General features: G+C 40.8%; 1 protein-coding gene across 17 annotated transcripts in view; it reads left to right on the top strand.

The window, feature by feature from the left end:
• The first annotated feature begins 882 nt into the window (after positions 1 to 882).
• The window catches only part of CADPS (calcium dependent secretion activator), a 489,813-nt gene continuing 471,240 nt past the window's right edge, over positions 883 to 19,455 (top strand). For 15 of the 17 annotated variants that reach the window (XM_045385964.3, XM_065540884.2, XM_065540882.2 and 12 more), the window contains exon 1: positions 1,082 to 1,674. In XM_045385964.3, the coding sequence (XP_045241899.1) occupies positions 1,234 to 1,674 (441 nt within the window). In that variant the 5' untranslated portion in view covers positions 1,082 to 1,233. Of the gene's footprint in view, positions 1,675 to 19,455 lie in introns of all 17 variants that reach the window. The other 2 variants (XM_045385957.2, XM_045385961.2) reach the window with 1 other exon arrangement.

The following is a 19,455-nucleotide window of genomic DNA, read 5'->3' as shown; positions in this document are numbered from 1 at the left end:
AAGTGAAAGGAGCAGGGGGAAGGCAGGCACCATCTGCTGCTTTGTATTAATAGTTTACCCAAGAGGCAGGGGTGAAGAGAGTGCGACAGTCGACGCATTAGATGTTGACGCCGCTGAGTTCTTAGGGTGTCTTTGTCTGATCGCAGGGTCCCCAAGCCTCCACCGAGTCAGAATGGAGAGAGGGTTAAGCAACCAGAAACCCTTCTATTTCTCTAGTAGGCTCACCTCAGCAGAAAGCATTCCCAGGTCTTAGGAACTGAAGAAGATTCATCCTAGATTTTGGGGGTGGGGAGTAGGCAAGGGCGGGGGCGCTACACAAATGGTTGAGTTGCCCGGTCGAAACACCAATCCATTCAAAATTTGATTAACTTATAGTTTAGACTGGGCGCATGCGGAATAAGTCGCTGGAATCAGAGTTTTCACAGGTGGGACAAATACGCTGCCCAGCCCCCCCTCCCCCCACGCCCCAGGTGTAAAGAAGCCTGGGGAAAGGAGATGGACCCTTTCTTTCCCGCATAAGATCTCACGGACTTCCTCCTCCTAAGTAAGACCTCTCGATTTAGCGTCTCCAAACAGCCCGCTCGGCTGGTTTCCGGATTTCTCCCTCCCCCAAGAACTTTTTGTCCGCGGGAGGGGAAATGGGGTTGAGGCAATGAGAGCCAGAGATCAAGAAAAAAAATATCCACGAAGCGGGCAGGGGAGGAGGGTGGCAAGGTATTGGGGTCAGAAGTACTGAGGCTCTGAGGACGTTCCGCGCTCTCCCCGCTCCAGCCCTCTGCACCAGCCCTTTACGCCGCGGACACGGGAGAGTTAAGCCAATAAACACGTAAGCGCCGCTCCCTCCCCAATCGGCAAGATGCCTCTTCGGCTCTTGGCTGCATCGACAGCTTGCAACACTCGGCATCTTTTCTGGAGGCGCCTCCTTCAGCGGCCGCAGATGGCATCCGGCTGCGGGCTCAGGGCTTGCAATTGATTCTCCCACTTGCCCACCTCGAGTCCACGGACGCACCTCTCCCTTCCCCTCCTCCCTTTGCGCTCCTGGGTCTGAGCCCAGCTCGCGACCGCCGGGCAGAGGATCAGTCGCGGCGGCCGAGGCTGAGCAGCAGCCCTCTCGCTCCCTGACCTGGGGAGAAGCGCCCACCCGGGAGATCTGATCCCCGGCTGCCTCCAGCGCCCCCCACCTTTTGCACTCCAAGCCGGGGGCTCCAGAGACCCCGCTCCCCAGGCGCCACTATGCTGGACCCTTCGTCCAGCGAAGAAGAATCGGATGAGATCGTGGAGGAGGAAAGCGGCAAGGAGGTGCTCGGCTCGGCCGCGTCCGGCGCGCGCCTGTCTCCCAGCCGTACCAGCGAGGGCTCCGCCGCCAGCGCCGGGCTAGGGGGCGCCGGCGCCGGCGCCGGAGCCGGGGTGGGCGCAGGCGGCGGCGGGGGCAGCGGCGCGAGCAGCGGCGGCGGGGCCGGGGGGCTGCAACCCAGCAGCCGCGCTGGCGGCGGCCGGCCCTCCAGCCCCAGCCCGTCGGTGGTGAGCGAGAAGGAGAAGGAAGAGTTGGAGCGGCTGCAGAAAGAGGAGGAGGAGAGGAAGAAGAGGCTGCAGCTGTATGTGTTCGTGATGCGCTGCATCGCCTACCCCTTTAATGCCAAGCAGCCCACCGACATGGCTCGCCGGCAGCAGAAGGTAGGTGCGCCTGGGAGGCCCAGGGAGCAGCACCCGGACGTCGCCAGGCGGGCGGGGCGAACAATGGGAGCTGGAGGCGCAGCTGGCGAGGAGGAGCAGGAAAGGTGGAGACCGCGCCCTGGGGAAAGGGCTACGAGGCCCCTTCCCAGCGGCCGGGCTCGCCGAGGCCCGGCCCAACCCAGCCTGGAGCGCTCCTGGAGCTGCCTGGGACCGGCTAGGGCCGCGGAGCGCAGCGCCGCGTGCCCGAGCCCCCCAGCCCGGGAGCGTTGGGGAGAGCGAGGCAGGCAGGTCCCGCTTTGTGGCCCGAAAGGCTGGGGGAGTGACTTGCAGCCCGCGGCGCCCAGAGAGGCCTTGCTCGCTTGCAGGGCTCCCAGCGCTCTCCAGCGGCGGGCGGCTGCGCTCAACTCCGGGCCCGCCCTCCTGGGCGTGCGATCGGCGTGCGGGGGAAACGGCAGGCGGGGGCGCCGAGGTGGAGGGAGAAGAGCGTCTTGGAGCAGCGCTCCGCTCGCTGGGGCGGAGAGCAAGCGCAGGGGCAGGCGGGAGAAAGCAAGCCCGGAAGGCGAAGCTTCCCGTGACTCTGCGAAGGGCACTCTCCTCTCCCTGCCCGGGTCAGCCGATCACCGACTAGCGTCGCCAAAGGGTCCTGGGGCACTGCTTCCTTATGGCTGGAGTTCTCTCCAGTCCCCCTGACCCTTCCTCACTGACCCCAGTGCAGGGGCACGCCTTCTGGTCCTTCCGTCCGGGTCAGCCCCTCCGCCTTCCTCTCTTTGACCCTCTTCTCCTCTTCTCAAGGTGACTTCGCCGCCACCTTCTGGCTCGCCTGGGTCCTCCAAGCCCTGCCACTGCTGCCTTGATAAAGTACAGCTGCAAAAAGCCTCGCAATCAGAGGCATCAAAAGCTTTTTCTGTCTGAGGTTGGGGCAAGGCTGAAGCAGCTCTGGGCTGCCTTTGATTTTTTTTTTTTTTTTTTTTTAAGGCGCCTACTTCTATCAGCTGTTCTTTAGCTGGAGGAAGGGATGAGGGGTACTGAAAAATGAGGGGCAGTGGCGGAGGGTGGCGGCAGAAGAGAAGCAGTCAGGCACCCCGTTGAAGTGAGTTAGTGAAGAAAGTCAGCGTTCTATTCTCTCTTTTAAATAAATTTGCAGCACTTGAGCTATCAGAAAAGCCAGTCAGAGAGGCAGTGTGAGAGGCCAGTCGTAATCCCATTAAGATTGTGAGACTAGTGTCTTAAAATAGTGAATTTTTCGGTTGCTGCCATTTATGACCAAATAACATGTTGCTGTAGTAGCATTAGGTTTTCCACATTTCTCCACCCTTACCTTGAGTTAGCACAGATTTCTGTTTGTTTTGCTTACATGTGTACACACACCACCCAGCACTGATAATTTATTTCAGCCATCATGAGCTTGGATATCGTTTCATTAAAAGATAAAACTCATTTCCAGGGTGAGAGACAGGAGGTGGGTTACACACACGGCTCTCCATCTCTATCTGTGGCCCCTTGTTTTTTCAGTTCGTATTTTGGACTGCAGTAGAGCAAAACTATCCTCAGAGCAGTAAAAGTTTTTGGGATATTATTTTAAGGTTGGATGTTGAGTTCACGGGGCCTAATGTTTCACATTTCAGTTTGGAATTCCTGTTGTAATTGTGTCTTTATAGCATGGGAACTTCAGCTTCCAAAATCTATCCCAGTAATAACAGCACCAGCCAAAAATATCCCATTCCTTTGACAATGAAAACTGTGACTTTAAGTGTTAGGTTGAAAGGGGTGGGGGGTGGGGGTGTCTAGACACATTTATCAAAGTCTCTAGAGCGCTGTCCTTTAAATAGATGCTTAAGTCCAGAGCTAGCATGGAGAAAGAAATCCCACAGAGACAAATTCTTCTAAACAGAACCTTCAGCCACCTTAGAGATCATTATGAGGCCAGATTTTTCTGATCTGATTGTATGTTTTACCTGAATCCACGCAAAGCTGTGGTTTTGAGGGGCATGCTGGTTCCATTTTTACGCGTGACCTTAACATCAGAGAGACTCCAGGACAGATTGATAACACTGGCATTTGGTCAAACTATTTTTAGTTATCACAACAAACTGTTGCTAAATACATATCCCACTGAAGCTATCCCAGGGCTGTTGGCTATACTGGGAAACTAAATGTTTACAAAAATTATATATATATATATCTCCTTATTACAAAAATATTTTTCACTGCTATATTTGTAAGTTTTTAATGCCTTTGTAGAAAAGTGTGTTTTGCTCCTTCAAGTAGAAAGCTTGGAACTCTGATTTTTAAAAAATAAGCAATCATTGAGAGTAATTAAAAGGTTTGCATAATCACTGTGGTAAAGTTTAAAGCCAACAAATAGAGTTGATGAGCTAAAGTTAGTCTTGAAGAAAGATAAACTAGTTGTAAACTAAACGTGAGTTTGCAGTAGAATAGAAAAGGATGAACTAGAAAAAGAAGAAAAATGTAGAGAAAGGGATAAGGTGACATGGATGTCAGAGAGACAGAATCTATGAAAAGGAATTGCTGAATTATGGAGAAAAGAGCATATTGTACAGAGTATAATGCACCGTGTGAAACCAAATAATCTATATCACAATACTGACTACCACTTTTGCAAGTGCCTACTATGTGAAAGGCACATAGATCATTTTTTGAATAGGCTCTTTTTGAACAGCTTTCAATTCACTGAAAAATTGATAAATGGTACAGAGAGTTCCTATATACTACATATCTAATTTCCCTTCTTAGTATCTTACAGTAGTATGGGACATGGGTTACAATAAACTAATATTGATACATTATTATTAACTAAAGTCTGTAGTTTATTCAGATTTGCTTAGTTTTCAGCCGAAGTTATTTTTTCTGTTCTTAAATCATTTTTTAAATCTCCTAACTCTAACAATGTACAGATTGCCATCCTTGTTTTTTAAAAAACTGAGACTCAAATTTTATTTGCCTAAAGTACCATGTAGATGGGTAAAAGATGGCAATTGAAGTGTGAGGCATTCTGATCCCATGAGATACTGGCTAGAAATAGTCTAGGATAAAAAGAGCCCTAGAATCCTGACAACAGGTCAGGTGTACTTCTTTACCCAGAGTTATTTCTCTTTGAATTGAGAGAGGTCCTCCTTTCTTCCTCTGGACACCCATCAAATATAGTCACTATGGGCAAAGTGGATGCTTAGGTTTAACTTCTTAAAGAATATGAAGGAGAGGGATGGGCTGTTAGTGGGTAAATTTGAACACTAGACTATACCAACTTTACTATGTCATTTAAGCTGAAAGGAAAAAGATTTTAGCTCAGAAGAACTCTTCAGAAGGAACAGAGGGAGACTACCATCACTTGGATAATTTTGGTAATTACTTTGGTTTCACTTTTACTGAGAAAAAGAGCAGTCCAACAATCTTCCCAATTAAAGAGGGGACTTTAAACAGACTATTTGAAAAAAGCATTTTATCATTTCCTGGTATATTATGTTACATTACTGTGAATCTAAATATAACATGGTGGCAATAATAATTTATGACCAAAACAAAAATCTCCCCACCAGAATGTAACAATGTATGTTTCAGTAGCTCAGAAATGACAATTTGGAAAGCAGTTCTTTGTTTTTTCTTCTTTTGTCAGAATGGTAGAGTGAATACCTAGAAGTTGGCATGGCAAAGCTATACCATATGTTTCTAAATTATGTAGTAACGGTGATGGGTGGCTACCTTGTGTGAACTAGCTACGTATAGTTAGGGAATGTAAAAGCAGGCAGTGTTAGCAACTCGTGTAATATTTAGATTGACATGACCATTTTTTAAATGAGGTAGGAGTTATTCAAATAGCCTAAAATGGGTATTGTGTCTACATACATAGGTATAGTATACATGTGTGTCTGTGTATGATGGGGGAAAAGGGTAATCCTTAAAACTGTCTATTACACAGCAATTCCTATTTCATTCAAGAGGACAAATGTCTTGTAAGTTCAAGCTACTCATTTCCATATGATTCAGCTTATATCTGCCCATGAAATTATGGCTAATGTTGAGTCATAATCATAGAAATTCTTTCCTTATTCATTTACTTGGCTTTATTTGGACAAGACTCAAAAGCCATACCTTTCATAAAAATCAAGACCTAGTACTAGCTAACTATATATGTGTGTGAGAGAGAGTGCAAGTATGTGTGTGTTTTGAATCAATAATAAAGTGTCTATTCAGATATATTTTGAGGCACTTGGTTCGACCAGTCAAAATTCTTAAGGTTTGCTTTGTTAGTGCAACATATGATTTGCATTCTAAAAAAATTCTACCTTTTGAGAGAACAAAGAGACTGTTAAACCAAGTTTTCTTCAAAAGAATTCTTTCTCTTCATCAGGGGAAGAACCAAATTATTTAAATGGCCTTTTTGGCATTCCCCAACTCCCCATTTTCCTTGGTGCATTGGGAAGCCGCTGTTATGTACTGATAGCAGAGACTTTCTGAAGATGCAGAATACTATGAGAGGTTTTTGCTTCATTACACACCTGGAATAGGCTTGTGATTCACTAAAACTAGACTGAAGAACAAAGGAAATGTTTCATCCCTGAAGAATTGTACTGAGTAAAATGATAAAAGTCAAATGATTTAGGGATCTTCCCACTGTAAAAGCAAATTTAATAAACAATCGTAAGCTATCATATTGAAATATAACCAGTATTTGTGATTTGGGGACAGGTGTCTATAAAACTTGAGCTGGAATGATGACAGTTCTAACTTAGAAATATGTTCTAAATAACTAACCAGTTGCTCATTGCACCAAGTGCTCACCCAGGCTCGATGACAGAAGCAATTGGTACCTGTGAGATATGGTTCCTGAATCGGGAGAGCTTATTTCTAGTTTGGAAGATAACATACGTATATGTTAAATAAGCTGAATAAGAAAGTTTTAGTTGTAAGACGCTGATTAGAAGTACTAAAGTGGGGGAAGGAAGAAGTAAGAGTCATGCACACACAGTTGGATACAACAGTAGAAAAAAGTCTTCATAAAGAAAGTAGACTGGGGTTAGGTCTTTAAAAATTAGTTTCATTTGAGTAAGCGTAGGAAAAACAGGTGTTCCAGTCTGGAGAAGAACACTAGGTAGCAGAAATGTGGAAAAGAGTCACTGTTAGACAATGTCAGTCAGATTCTGTTGGTTCTAAGTGACAGAAACCCAGGCTAAATAAAAAAAGAGGATGAGTGACTTACTGGTGCATGTAAGTGAAGAGACTGGTACAGAAGTGACTGCAGGAATGGCAGGATCTAGGAGCCTAAATGACCTCCATAACAGAATGAAAAAAGCTAGATGATGAAGGGAAAGGATATACAGATTTAGCATCCCTAATTCAAAAATATAATATCTGAAATGCTCCAAAATCAGTCTTTTTGATCATGACATGATGCTCAATGGAAATGCTCATTGAAGCACTTTGGATTTCAGATTTTTGGATTAGGGATGCTCAACCAGTATAACGCAAATATTCTAAAATCCTGTAAAAATCCAAAACACGTCTGCTCCAAGCATTGAGGATAAGGGATACTCGACCTGTATTTTGAAGCCTGTGTTTTAGCTCACACCCTGCCACTAATGAACCACTGATTGTAGGCAAGTCTCTGGGATAATTTCTTAATCTTTCATGTGGAGAGGGGGATGGACAAGCTTCAGATAATTCCTAATGTCCTCTCCAGATATAGGAGTTGATGGTTCTTTCTGAACAATGAGATTACTTTTTACCAAGACTTATAAATTCATTCAAACTTGTGTTTGGTACGATTTTACATTACAAAACAAGTCAGTGTCTTAAAGAATCCAAGATGGTTAGAGATGAAGGTAGATTTCCTTAGTCCAACTGTCTAAATCTTCACATAAGGTGAAATTTCAAAAGGTTATAAGACTGCAGACTACATGAGAGATTGTAAACTGTGGCCTATGGGCTGAAACTGATCCACAAATGTATTTTGTCCACAAAGCACTTTTCAAATTTTGAATTAGTTCTCAACATTTAAAACTATCAAAATATTTCACATAAAAAAATCTGGATTTCTGGCTTCTCTTACAAGTGGAAGATATGACAACACTGGGCCTGAGTTTTTATGGATTTGCAAAAAGCAATGGAAATAAGACTACCCAACCATCATTTAAATAATATAATGTTAATCACTTTTAACTAAATTGGCCCAAGATACCCATCCACCACATAAATCTGGATGGTGGGATACCAGCTATCTGGTTCTTGCCAACACCATCTCCTTTTACAATTGCTTAACAAATATCAGTGATCTGACCCTGGCCCCTGTAAAGCATCCAAGAGGAGTAGCTGAAATTTAGAACTCTGTGTTCCTTGTCTCTGGCAACTATAGTAGTTTTCTTGTTGGTATTAGATTTATACTTTTTGCCAAATTGGAGGGCCGATTATCAGAATTATTACTTTTTCGTTTGTCAGTCTAGGCATGTGATATGATTACTTTTCTGTTTTTAATAGATGAAGAAAGGGGGATGAATTAAGCCAATGCATTGAGTCTATCTCTTGCTATTGATATAGCAAGATGGACAGTGAAGGACAGTGGTTAAGGACATAGACTCTGAAATTAGAATGCCTCGGTTTGCTTTCTTGCTGTACCCCTAACTCGCTCTGTGATCTTAGACAATTAACCTCTCTGAGGCTCAGTTTACTCATGAATGAAATGGAAATTGCAGTGGTACCTTGATCATTGGGTTCTTGTGAAAATTAACTGAGATAATATAGTAAAGCAGTTAGAACAATGTCCGGAATGTGTAAGTGCAATACAAGTGTTAGCTCTTGTTATTGCTAAGTTGATATGTGCAATGTTTTTATCTGAAAGGACTGGCCAAGTTAATATATATGAAGTACTAGCTATCACAAGTCTTATATTCATTATTGCTATTATCATGATGATCATCATGAAACAGTATGGAGGAGTCTGGTGAACTAAAATGCAAGAATACCAGAAGGCAGGTAGTTATGATTAGAGTATCACCTATAAATCAGATGGGGTCCAGGGTATGATACATCTCTGTTCTTCCACTTTTGTTGAGACATTTCACTTGTATTTCTTTGAACAAAAAACAGGCACCCATTTGTCTGGCTTCAAAACCTCACTTTGACAAAAGCAACGTGGATAGAACTCATAGGAGATATTTTAAATGACTAATGTCAAGCACATGTACACGGGAAGATTTGCCACAAGCTTATCAGAGGACTCAGATAACGGGGTGCTGGGTCACTCAACTGGCAAATGATGGGATCCTCAGAGTTCCTTATTTTCTTCATAACCACTATGAGGAAAGACACTATGTTTGTTATCATTGAATAGGTCACCTGCCTTTTTCAAGTCCTAATATTTTTGTCCTCGATCCAAATAGCTCTTTTAAAAATGTTGGTTTATACTAATGATATTGACTATTACCATATTGACTATTGATATTGATATTGACTATTACCATGACCATTAAAAATGAACTCATAAAATACTTTTATGTTTGTGTAGAGAGTAAATTCTAAGCATATATGTTCAAAACTTCATATCTCTAGATAGAGTAAGACTTGCATAAGTAGGTAATATGCAATAGAGTACAGAGACTAAGACTTCTAACTCTGTAGACTATCAGTCCCTGGTTCAAATTCCTGGTCGGCTCTGTGACATGTTGACTTTGTGACCCTGGGAACATTATCCACGTCTTTACTTCCTAGTTTCCTGATCTGTAAAATGGGGAAAAAATAGTAAGCATTGTAAGAGAAAAAACATGTTAGTTGCTTAAAATCTTTATCTAAAATTTTTAATATGGGGTGTATGGGCAAATATTATCAGTAATAGTAAAAATAGTGTTCTTGCATTTTAGTTCCCCAAACTCCTCCACAGTATTTCAGACTACAGTATCTTTGCTCATACTGTTTCTTATTGCAAAATGTCTTTCTCACCTTTCTTCACGCGATTTACTCTTGTTCATCCTTTAATTATTATAACTCAAGTGTTATCTCCTTTAGGAAACCTTACTCAAAGCTTTTTAGTGGGCTAAGTACTACTGTAACTCCTTAGTCAATCATTCCTTTTACCTCCTTTACTTTATATTTAAATTACCCTTTTTACACATGCCTATCACTCACTAGACTGTAAGATTCCCATCTCCCAAAACAGTACCTGACATGTAGTAGGTGTTCAGTAAGTGTTCAACTGTTGAGACTTCACACTGATGCTTTATTTCCTAGAGAGCTTCCAAAGAGAGGAAATAAAAGTCTTAAATGCAGTCACCTTTATTACGGAGACGTTGTCTCTATAATTTTTACTTTTGTAAAAGCTTCTCAGAGTTAACCAATTATCAAATGGCTTCAAAATAAGTTATGTTGCAGAAACCTTCCATCTATTACCTCTTAACTTTGTTTGTTAATACCAAAAAGTGACAAATTTCTAGATCCATTATAGAGAGAAGTCTTCTTTATGAATCTCTTGCAATGGGTGAATCCTAGTTGAATCACCGTAGTGTGTGTTTAAGTGATGAAACATTAAAATCAGCAGAAGCCAAAGAAATAAGTTTTCATACTGGGTATGCATTTTTTAGGACATTTCATTTGATTTAGTGAAAATTAAGCTGTTTAATTTACCATCAGCCACAGTGTTGCCAAAGTTATATCACAGAACCTGTAAGTTCTACATATTTAGGCATAAATAAATGTGCTTATTTTCTCTACTTTTATTCTCTTACAGGATTTTGGCATTATTTTCTGTTATTTTATTGTAAGCTGCCTAAAGTCCTTTCTGGGTATAGTTAAGGTATAAATAAATAATAACTATAGAGCTACTGCATATTGGATATGGTAATAAGAATGTGCTATGTATAAAACGTCAATGAAAAGTAAAACTGCTTCTTATATATGGACTTTCCTGATATGTTTCACTAGTCAAAGAAAATTAGTTTGGCTGTGTTATTCCTTTTATTTTAACAAGTGGGAAAAAGGTTTGAAAATAAATTGAATTATCAAGCCCTCAAGTGTTCCAATCTGCTGTCTACCATTCTAAAATCAAGAGATATGAAATAAATAGATAATGTATTGATGTCTTTTCAGCAGCCTATGGGAGGAAAATATCAACTCATCATGTGCTTCTCAGAATTACTTCTGTGCAGTAAAAAAGTTCTGAGATACTTTGAAGTTAACTTTTTTTTCTTCTTTTTTTAATCCCTAAGTGTTCCAGGAGCACATGCTAAGTTGCAAATCCTCTGGGAGTGGTAATGCTTTTAAAAAGATAATGGGATTTTGGCAAACATGCTGAGTGGTCCAGAGAAGAATCTACTATGCCTCTTAGGAAAGCAAAGGGAAAACATTGAAAATTCTTGCAAATAATTATGCCTTCTGTTGCCCATGTAGAAAAACAGCCTTTTGGTGTGAATGGTAGGCATGGAGTTGTTTAAGCAAATGAGTTGAAATACATCCTGAACATGTACATTGGCGATTTTTCTGACAAGTATAGCAACTGTTGTCTATAAGGCAGTGTGTCATAACATACTGTGTTCAAAACATTTCTAGGGGGTTCTTCCATATTCAAGTTTTGTTTGTTATACATCATCAGACAATGTTGTTTGAACCACTTCTATGTACAAGAAACTCACTAGACCCTGTAGAAAAAGTATGTAAAGTCATTTTAGATGGCCTTCCTGACCTCTAGGAACCTAGCAATCTGGTTGAGAAGTTGAGATACACTGACGTAGACTAAGTCAGGACAGGGTGAGTGTCTGAATCGTAAATATTGGTGTTTCCTAGATTTCCATTCTTGGCTCTTGTTATGGGTTTGTTATGTTCCCCTCAAATTTATATGTCAAATTCCTAACCCCTACTGCCTCAGAATGTGACTTTATTTGAAAGATTAAGATGAGATCATTAGGGTGGGATATAATCCATTATGACTGATGTCCTTATAAAATGGGGAAATTTGGACCCAGAGATATGCACACACACAGAATGCCACATGAAACGGAAGACAGATTGGGGTGATGCTTCTACAAGCAAAGAACACCAAAGATAGTCCACAAATTACCAGAGCCTAGTGGAGAGGCATGGAACAGATTCTTCCATCTTAGAAGGAACCTACTCTGATGACACCTTGATCATCGCCTAGCCTCTGACAATGTCTGTTGCTCGAGCTACCCAGTTGGTGATACTTGATTATGGCAGTCCTAAAAAACACAGCCCTCTTCTGTCCATACCATCTTTCTCAGCAACTCCATTGCTAACATGACTTTACTAACATCTCTACACTTAAAATTTGCGAATCTTTTGTCTTTAGCATAGGCCTCTTGCCAGACTGCCAGACTGCCAGACTGCCAGACTGCCAGACCCATACATCTAGCCATTTGCATCAGTGCTGCTAAAGGTGTGGCCACAGACAGGTGCAGGTCAGTAAATGCTTTGTAAAGAACTTGGACTAGAATGTAAATCAACTCATTACTTTCTTCTGCAAGGAAAGTCTTGCTATAAAAGTTGTCAGCTGTATTGAGCAGTATGCATGGTGATTAAATTGATGTAATCTCTGGTATAAGCACTTTATCTCAGTGACGGCCAATAAGAAGTAGTTCACAGATGACACAGGCCTACAGAGCACACTTGAAGGAGCATTGACCTCCATGGCATTTCCTTTCAATGTCCTCACACCATTCAATGATACAATTTTTCTTCTCATCCAAATTCTTTCCCCTTGTATTTTCTAACTCAGTGAATGGCCACCCAGTGGCGCTACCATATAACTGAGCTGGCCAAGGCACAAATGTGCAATTCATCTTAAAATCTTTGATTGTTCAGGCCGGGCGTGGTGGCTCACGCCTGTAACCCCAGCACTTGGGAGGCTGAGGTGGGCGGATCATGAGGTCAGGAGAGTGAGATCATCTTGGCTAACACAGTGAAACCTCATCTCTACTAAAAATACAAAAAAATTAGCCAGGCGCTGTGGAGGGAGGCTGTAGTCCCAGCTACTCAGGAGGCTGAGGCAGGAGAATGGCGTGAACCCGGGAGGCAGAGCTTGCAGTGAGCCGAGACCACGCCACTGCACTCCAGCTTGGGCGACAGAGCAAGACTTCGTCTCAAAAAAAAAAAAAAGAAAAAGAAAAAAAAAATCTTTGATTGTTCATCCTCACCACCAAAGAATGCATGTGTTCTCTCCATGTTTCTCCTGAGGAAATCGTTGTTTTTCTCTTTCACTTCATCTTCATCACTAATGTCCTGCCTTGGGCCCACATGATTGCTTGCATGGACTTTTGCAGTAAGTTCTCACTGTTCTCTCTGCCCCTTTTCTTGCCCATACTTTACCCACTACTAGAGTGATACTTTTGAAACACAAATACAGTCATGGCTTGTATTTGATACCATTGTTTCAAACAATGGCTGAGAATTCTTCTGTAGCTTTCTGTTGCCTACACAGGATAAAATAGAAACTTACTTGCATGACAAAAGTAGATCTTCACTCCCCATTCAGGCTTAATTACTGCAGCTTTCCTGCACACACCCTTCGCTTCAGCCCATTAAGCCACTTAACATCCCTGTGGTGTTCATTGCTCTCTGTGAGCCTCAGTATCATTGCACTCCTGCTTGAAAAGCCCTCTCTACCTTGCCTTCCATTAGTTTCCTAGGTAGAAGGTAACACTCAGTTATAAAGTACAGGAATAAATAGCATTCATTGGCCCTTTATCCTGTGTAGTCACTTCTATATATTTACAAGCCTTATCTCATTTAATCTTTATAGCAACGCTATAAGATAGGTACTAATCAATCACCCAATCCTACAGAAGAGGAAACCAAGAGGAAAAGCAGATAAGAAACTTGTCTTAGGTCACAGATATAGTACATGGGTTGGGGCCAAGGCAGTCTGACTCCAGCCTTCACACTTAACCATGTGCTATGTTAAGTACGTTGAGGCATTCAGCACACCTTACTTCAATGTATAACTGTTTCTTTTTCTTTCTCCTGACTCTGCAGAGATCATTTAGTCTCCCCCAGTGTCTGACAGATTGTATGTATGTATAATAGGTGTTCAATAAATAGGTGATACATGAGTTCATGATTGTTGGTTCATAACTATTCAGAATAGTAATACATATTCTCTACAATTTGTAGCCTATCCACTGAGATTATCTCATTGCTTCATTAAAACAACCCTCTGAGTATATGTGAGACAGTTATAAATTCCTGTTTTGTAATAAGTAAAAGTGAGGTCTGGAGAAGTCCCACTGGTTGGAATGGGCTACAGAGCACCAACCTGGACCACTTAACTGCACCTAGGGCTTCTTCCCATTGCACTGTCAGTCTTGGATTTACAATAAGAATGGCCTGGGCCATTTTAGACTTTTTAAAAACTTGCTTCATTTTATTTAATCTTTATTTTATTGCAGAATTGTGAAAGTCATAGTGATTCACACTTTTAGAGGGTCCACCTCACCTCATAAAAAATTTAAATGTATGTCACATTGCACATCTACTTGGTTATTGAAAAGACTGGAATGTATATTTTTCAATCTTGCTTTCGAAGCTGTTTGTCTATATAATAAATGACTATGATTTATCAGGAATCATGGTGCATTCAGAGGAATCCGTGAAAACTTAAAAAAAAAAAAAAAAAAACCACAAAAAAAAACAAAAAAAAATCCTTGGCAGGGCGTGGTGGCTCACACCTGTAAACCCAGCACTTTGGGAGGCCCAGGCGAGTGGATCACAAGGTCAAGAGATTGAGACCATCCTGGCCAACGTGGTGAAACCGCATCTCTACTAAAAATACAAAAATTAGCTGGGCGTGGTGGTGCGAGCCTGTAATCCCAGCTACTCAGGAAGTTGAGGCAGGAGAATCACTTGAACCCGGGAGGCAGAGGTTGCAGTGAGCTGAGATAGCATCACTGAACTCCAGCCTGGTGACAGAGCAAGACTCAGTCTAAAAACAAACAACAACAACAACAACAAAAAACCACCATTGTTTTCAATGGTATCAGTATTTTTATGAGGACTAAATTTAACAATTAATGGAGTCAATATGTGTTTGGAAGTCACTTAATTGAATATTAATTTAGATTTTTCATGTTTATTCCTACATTTTGAAGACAATATTTAGGATCTTGGATTTTTTTTTAGTGCCTTGGAGAGTTTCAAGGCTCCAGTCCCCATGCCTCTATTGCCTAATGAACGAAATAGCCTTTGGCCAGGCTTGGTGGAAGAAGTGGTATTTGAACTAAGCCTCAAGCTGACTGAGAAGATCAAGTGATAGCAGTGTGATACATTTTGAGAGAAGGGAAGGATACTTTCAACTCTCTTCGGAGATGAGATAATGCACAGCAAGTTTGAGGACATATGAACAGACGAATACAATTGTGTAAGATTCCAATATTGGACAGAAAATAAGAACAAAGGTTGGTTCATGATGGTAGATGCCCTTCACCAAGGTAAGGGGATTAAGGAGTGGGGGGCTTCACATTGCAGGCAATAGAGAACTGCTGAAGAATTCTGAGCAGGACAATGACATGACCAACGTAGCATTTTAAGAAGATTAAGTGAAATGTCTGGAAGGTATGGGGAAAAGAGAGAAAAGAAGATATAAATTTCTTCACACTGTAAGAAAAGGTCATGAATTAGGCTTGAATGTTTTATCCAGCACAGATCAGTTTTATAATTTTGTGGGGAGATTTGTAGAAAAATCTCAGAAAATCAATGCCTATATGTAGAAGCGTCTTGAATCAATAGTTCAAAGGCATTTCCCTACAGCAATTGTTGACCTTTGTCTTCATTTTCTTATAGTAACTTTTATGTACTTGTCACAATGTGTGGGCTATGAATGTTCCTTTTTTTTTTTTCCACAAATTCTAAAAATGTAAAGCAAAGTGCCTGCCCTTTAAGTTATATTTAATTTCAGTGACCGATATTCTGATACACCCCTGCAGGTGCAAAAACTCTTCTGCATAACATTGTGAAGCACATAATGACACTTGGACAAAGCTCATAGGGTTGAACCTGGCATCATTTCAGAAAATGAACATGTGATTCCATCTGGCTTCCAGCTGACCTAAAGGATCCAGATGGAGTTTAATCCAGCCCCAAGAAAGCATGAGCCCCACAATAAACCCAGGTTTATGTCAAGCCCATAGAAGGAGAGAGGAGGAAGCCTGACTTGTGGTGTCAGTTTGGAATCTGGGGAGAAAACTTTCAGTGTGCCCAACCACACTAAAATAGAATATTGGATTTGTCCTTTCTCCCATATGATTTCATCCCCCAAACCAACCTAAGTTTGCATAGGCACCCAGAAAATAGGGTACTTTCAAACTCCCTGCCCTTTCTCACTCCTCCCCAAGTGGAAAGAGTCTTATCTTAGTGGTAAGATTACAGAAAAGTTATTGGATGGACCACATTTAATGGTTAGAGTTATTTGCATAAATAGGAAGCATAAGATTCTCAATCATTTGTCTCTTTTTGTACATTCTTTGGTACCATCTTTTCTATCTTTTATGTGTTAATAGAGGTGGTAAGATTTGGATCTGGGCATGGGAGTAGAGAAAGGCTCCAGCCCAGTCTTCGAAAGTTCTAATATAGTGATTTTATGGCTGGCCCTTGAACAACATGGGTTTGAACTGTGCAAGTCCGAGGATTGAAAATATATTAGCAGGATGTGAAACCCATGCATAGTGAGGGCTGACTTTTCCTACGCAGGTTCCACAGGGCCAATGGTGAGACTTGAGTATGTGCAGATTTGGGGATTGTAGTATATGCCAGAATGGGGAGGTCCTGGAACCAATCTCCTGCAGATACTGAGAGATGATGGTATTTTCCATTTGTCATCATCATCTATCAGTATAGCTCTCTTAAGAGAACAGGAGATTTTGGTTTACGGTAAGATTCAGATATTCCTGGGTCACCAGGTCATTACATCATCGGAAAGGCTTCCAAACACTACACTGTTTACCAAAGGGCCTGCTTCCTAGAGGAGGCTGCATTTGCAGCTGAGAAATAGGTAGGATTTGAACATGGGTAGGAAGGAGAACAGGTATGCTAGGCACAGCATGAGCAAAGACAAAAGCCAAGCAAAACTACAGTAAAGAGCACACAAAAGGCATGATCAGAAAGGTAGCTTAGGACCAGGTAGTGGTAAACACTGAATGCTACTAGACTGTCAGTTGTCCTTTATTTGGTAGGCAGTGGGGAGCCTTTGAAAATGATCTGTACCCCTGAGTAGCTCCAATGGAAATAACACTAAACCAAGGCAGAGGGTCCATCAAAGATAATGTAGACTTCTGGGTGACTGGCAAATAGAGAGTGATTGGCCTTGACCTTGTCTTGAAGTGATGTGTTTTCCCATAAGACACCTTGAGGCTTTATATTTTGTGAAGAATATTGTCAACAAAAACCAATGTCTCATTTGCAAAGTACATGATTTGCTCCAGCATTTTTCCATGGCCAGATTGGAGACAACTCCCTGTGAGTTTTGACAAAAGCCCCATATAATTTGTCAGCCTTCCTGTTTGCCTAGCAGTGGAGCAAAGAAAAGGATTTCTTTCTACTATCTTCTTTCCACAGGCAGCCTATGTACAGCTGTGTATTATGATTCAGCACTGTAGACCTTCAAAGTGAACAGACACTGGTTAAGATGTGCACTTGTTTCAATTAATCAGAAGCATGTCTCCCCTGAAGCAGCAGTTCTAAACAATTGTAGATTTGCCATTTAGTCCAAAGAGCTTTTCATAGTTTTCTTTCTATGTGGAGAGCCCAAAGCTATCTTTCAGTCAATATTCAATTAGCATTTGAGTCGGAAGGCTATGCTGAGCTCTTAAAGAGGGGCGTAATGTGTCACTTGTTCCCGCCTCCATTTGCTTGTGTGTGGAAAACAATCCATTACTTTTCACTAAAGAAAGCTAGGTCTGTTGCAGCATAAGTTAAATATTAAACCAAGTTAATAGCATGTGTTTACTTCCTTATGATCTGGCAATAAATATAGTGTAAGGATTGCTGGAAAGGAAAAACCAAATTCAACATTAGACTTATTGTATATGCCCAAATTTAGGGAGATTTGTGATCCAGAACATTTCCCCTTTCCCTAATTGCAACAAGAACTCTGTGCCTTTCTGTCTTGTGTACTCATCCAAACGCTTTTATATAAAGCTTTCTCTAATCACTATCCTTTGGCATAGTCTTTTGTTTCCAGCACAATCTATTACTCAATACTACCTTTGTCACTGACAAAGATAACAGAACAATAACAATTCATTCCTAAGATTTTTTTAAAAATCCAAACATTTTCTATAAATATGATAGCAACAAAGGTATCTAGAACACAGTAATTTCTGTTTTATTTGCAAATTAGCTGGCCTATCATAAAGCAGATTTTTGAGGAAAATAATGATATAAGACATTTACATTGAATGAGAATCTACACTTGTTTCATAACCTTGAACTCAACACATATCATTAAAGTGGATAAACTACAAATTTACCCAGTGTGTTTAATCATTATGAACAGCCAATTGAAATTCAAATGAAGCTTTTTATTGTACATTTTAAATATATCTATATATCCCATTTTTAGTAGACACAATTGGTTACCTAATTGTTATTCACTCCCCAGTTCCAAACAGACTTGTAACTTTTTCAGGTATGAAAAATTTTACCCCATTCCCAGCTTTAGAAGTAGATACAGCTGAGTTCAGACTCATCCACACACAGCACTATACTGGAATACAATTGACTCACAGGTCAGGTGCCCAGGTGACCTAAGTTGATCCAATCAGACCAAAGTGGAGGACTTGTATTCCATGCTTAAGGGAGAGGTTTTGCTCCTCCTCTCCTGATGCATTCAATGGAAGGAAGCATGTACCATAATTGGTACTGGCAGCCTTCTTAGAACCATGAGGAGACTCAATTTAGGCTGAAGCCAAGGCTGAAGATAGTGAAGTTGCTGAGCTATGGAAATAACTTGAGTTCCTGATGACAATAATGGGCTACATACACCATCAAGCCAGATCTGGAGCCCACCTTTCATCTGGACTTCCAATAAAATAGTAAATTTTCTTGTTGTAAGTCAGTTTGAACTGTAGTTTTTCTTATTTACAGTAAAAACTTGTTGACCTCCTGCTGTATTTCTCTTTAAAACAGGAATTCTGGGATTTATTAGTGTAACTCTTTATTTTGAATATTTATGTTTAGACAAAAGTGGAAATAGAATTCTATTTGTAGAAAGCAACTTCTTTTTTCTTCCTAACTCTAGATTTAATTTAGTTAAAACCAAAAAGCAAAAACTTCATTGTAGATGTAAATCATGTTTTAGCACACAATAACTTTTATTATAACTAAAAAGATAAGCAAAATGAATTCATTAAAATATTGTTAAATTTTACAGTTTCTATAAACAAAAATAAACATTTTATAGAAAAGTATATGGAAATACATAAAATAGAAATTTGAAATAATCACCCAACCTTACCACACAAATACATCCATTATGTACATAATATATATACATCTGCATGGATATATAGAGATTAATATATATAATTTTATATAAAAGTAATAATTCTACATATATTACTTTGCAACCTACTTTTTTGCACAACATTATATATAGGAAATGTTTCCATGTCAGTAAATATAAAACCATGTCATCCTTCTAAATGACTTTGTAGCAATCCATTTTATGGATGTAAGATTATTTAACCAGTTGTACTGATTTCTCTTTTTTGGTTACTACTATATACATTCTGCAGTAAGCATCTTTGTGTACTTATCTTTCTATACTTCTCC

This window comes from Macaca fascicularis, chromosome 2, assembly GCF_037993035.2.
Source record: "Macaca fascicularis isolate 582-1 chromosome 2, T2T-MFA8v1.1".
Classification (NCBI taxonomy): Eukaryota; Metazoa; Chordata; class Mammalia; order Primates; family Cercopithecidae; genus Macaca; species Macaca fascicularis.
The sequence above is the reverse complement of the archived record's forward strand: the minus strand, read 5'-3'. Positions and strand labels throughout refer to the sequence as shown.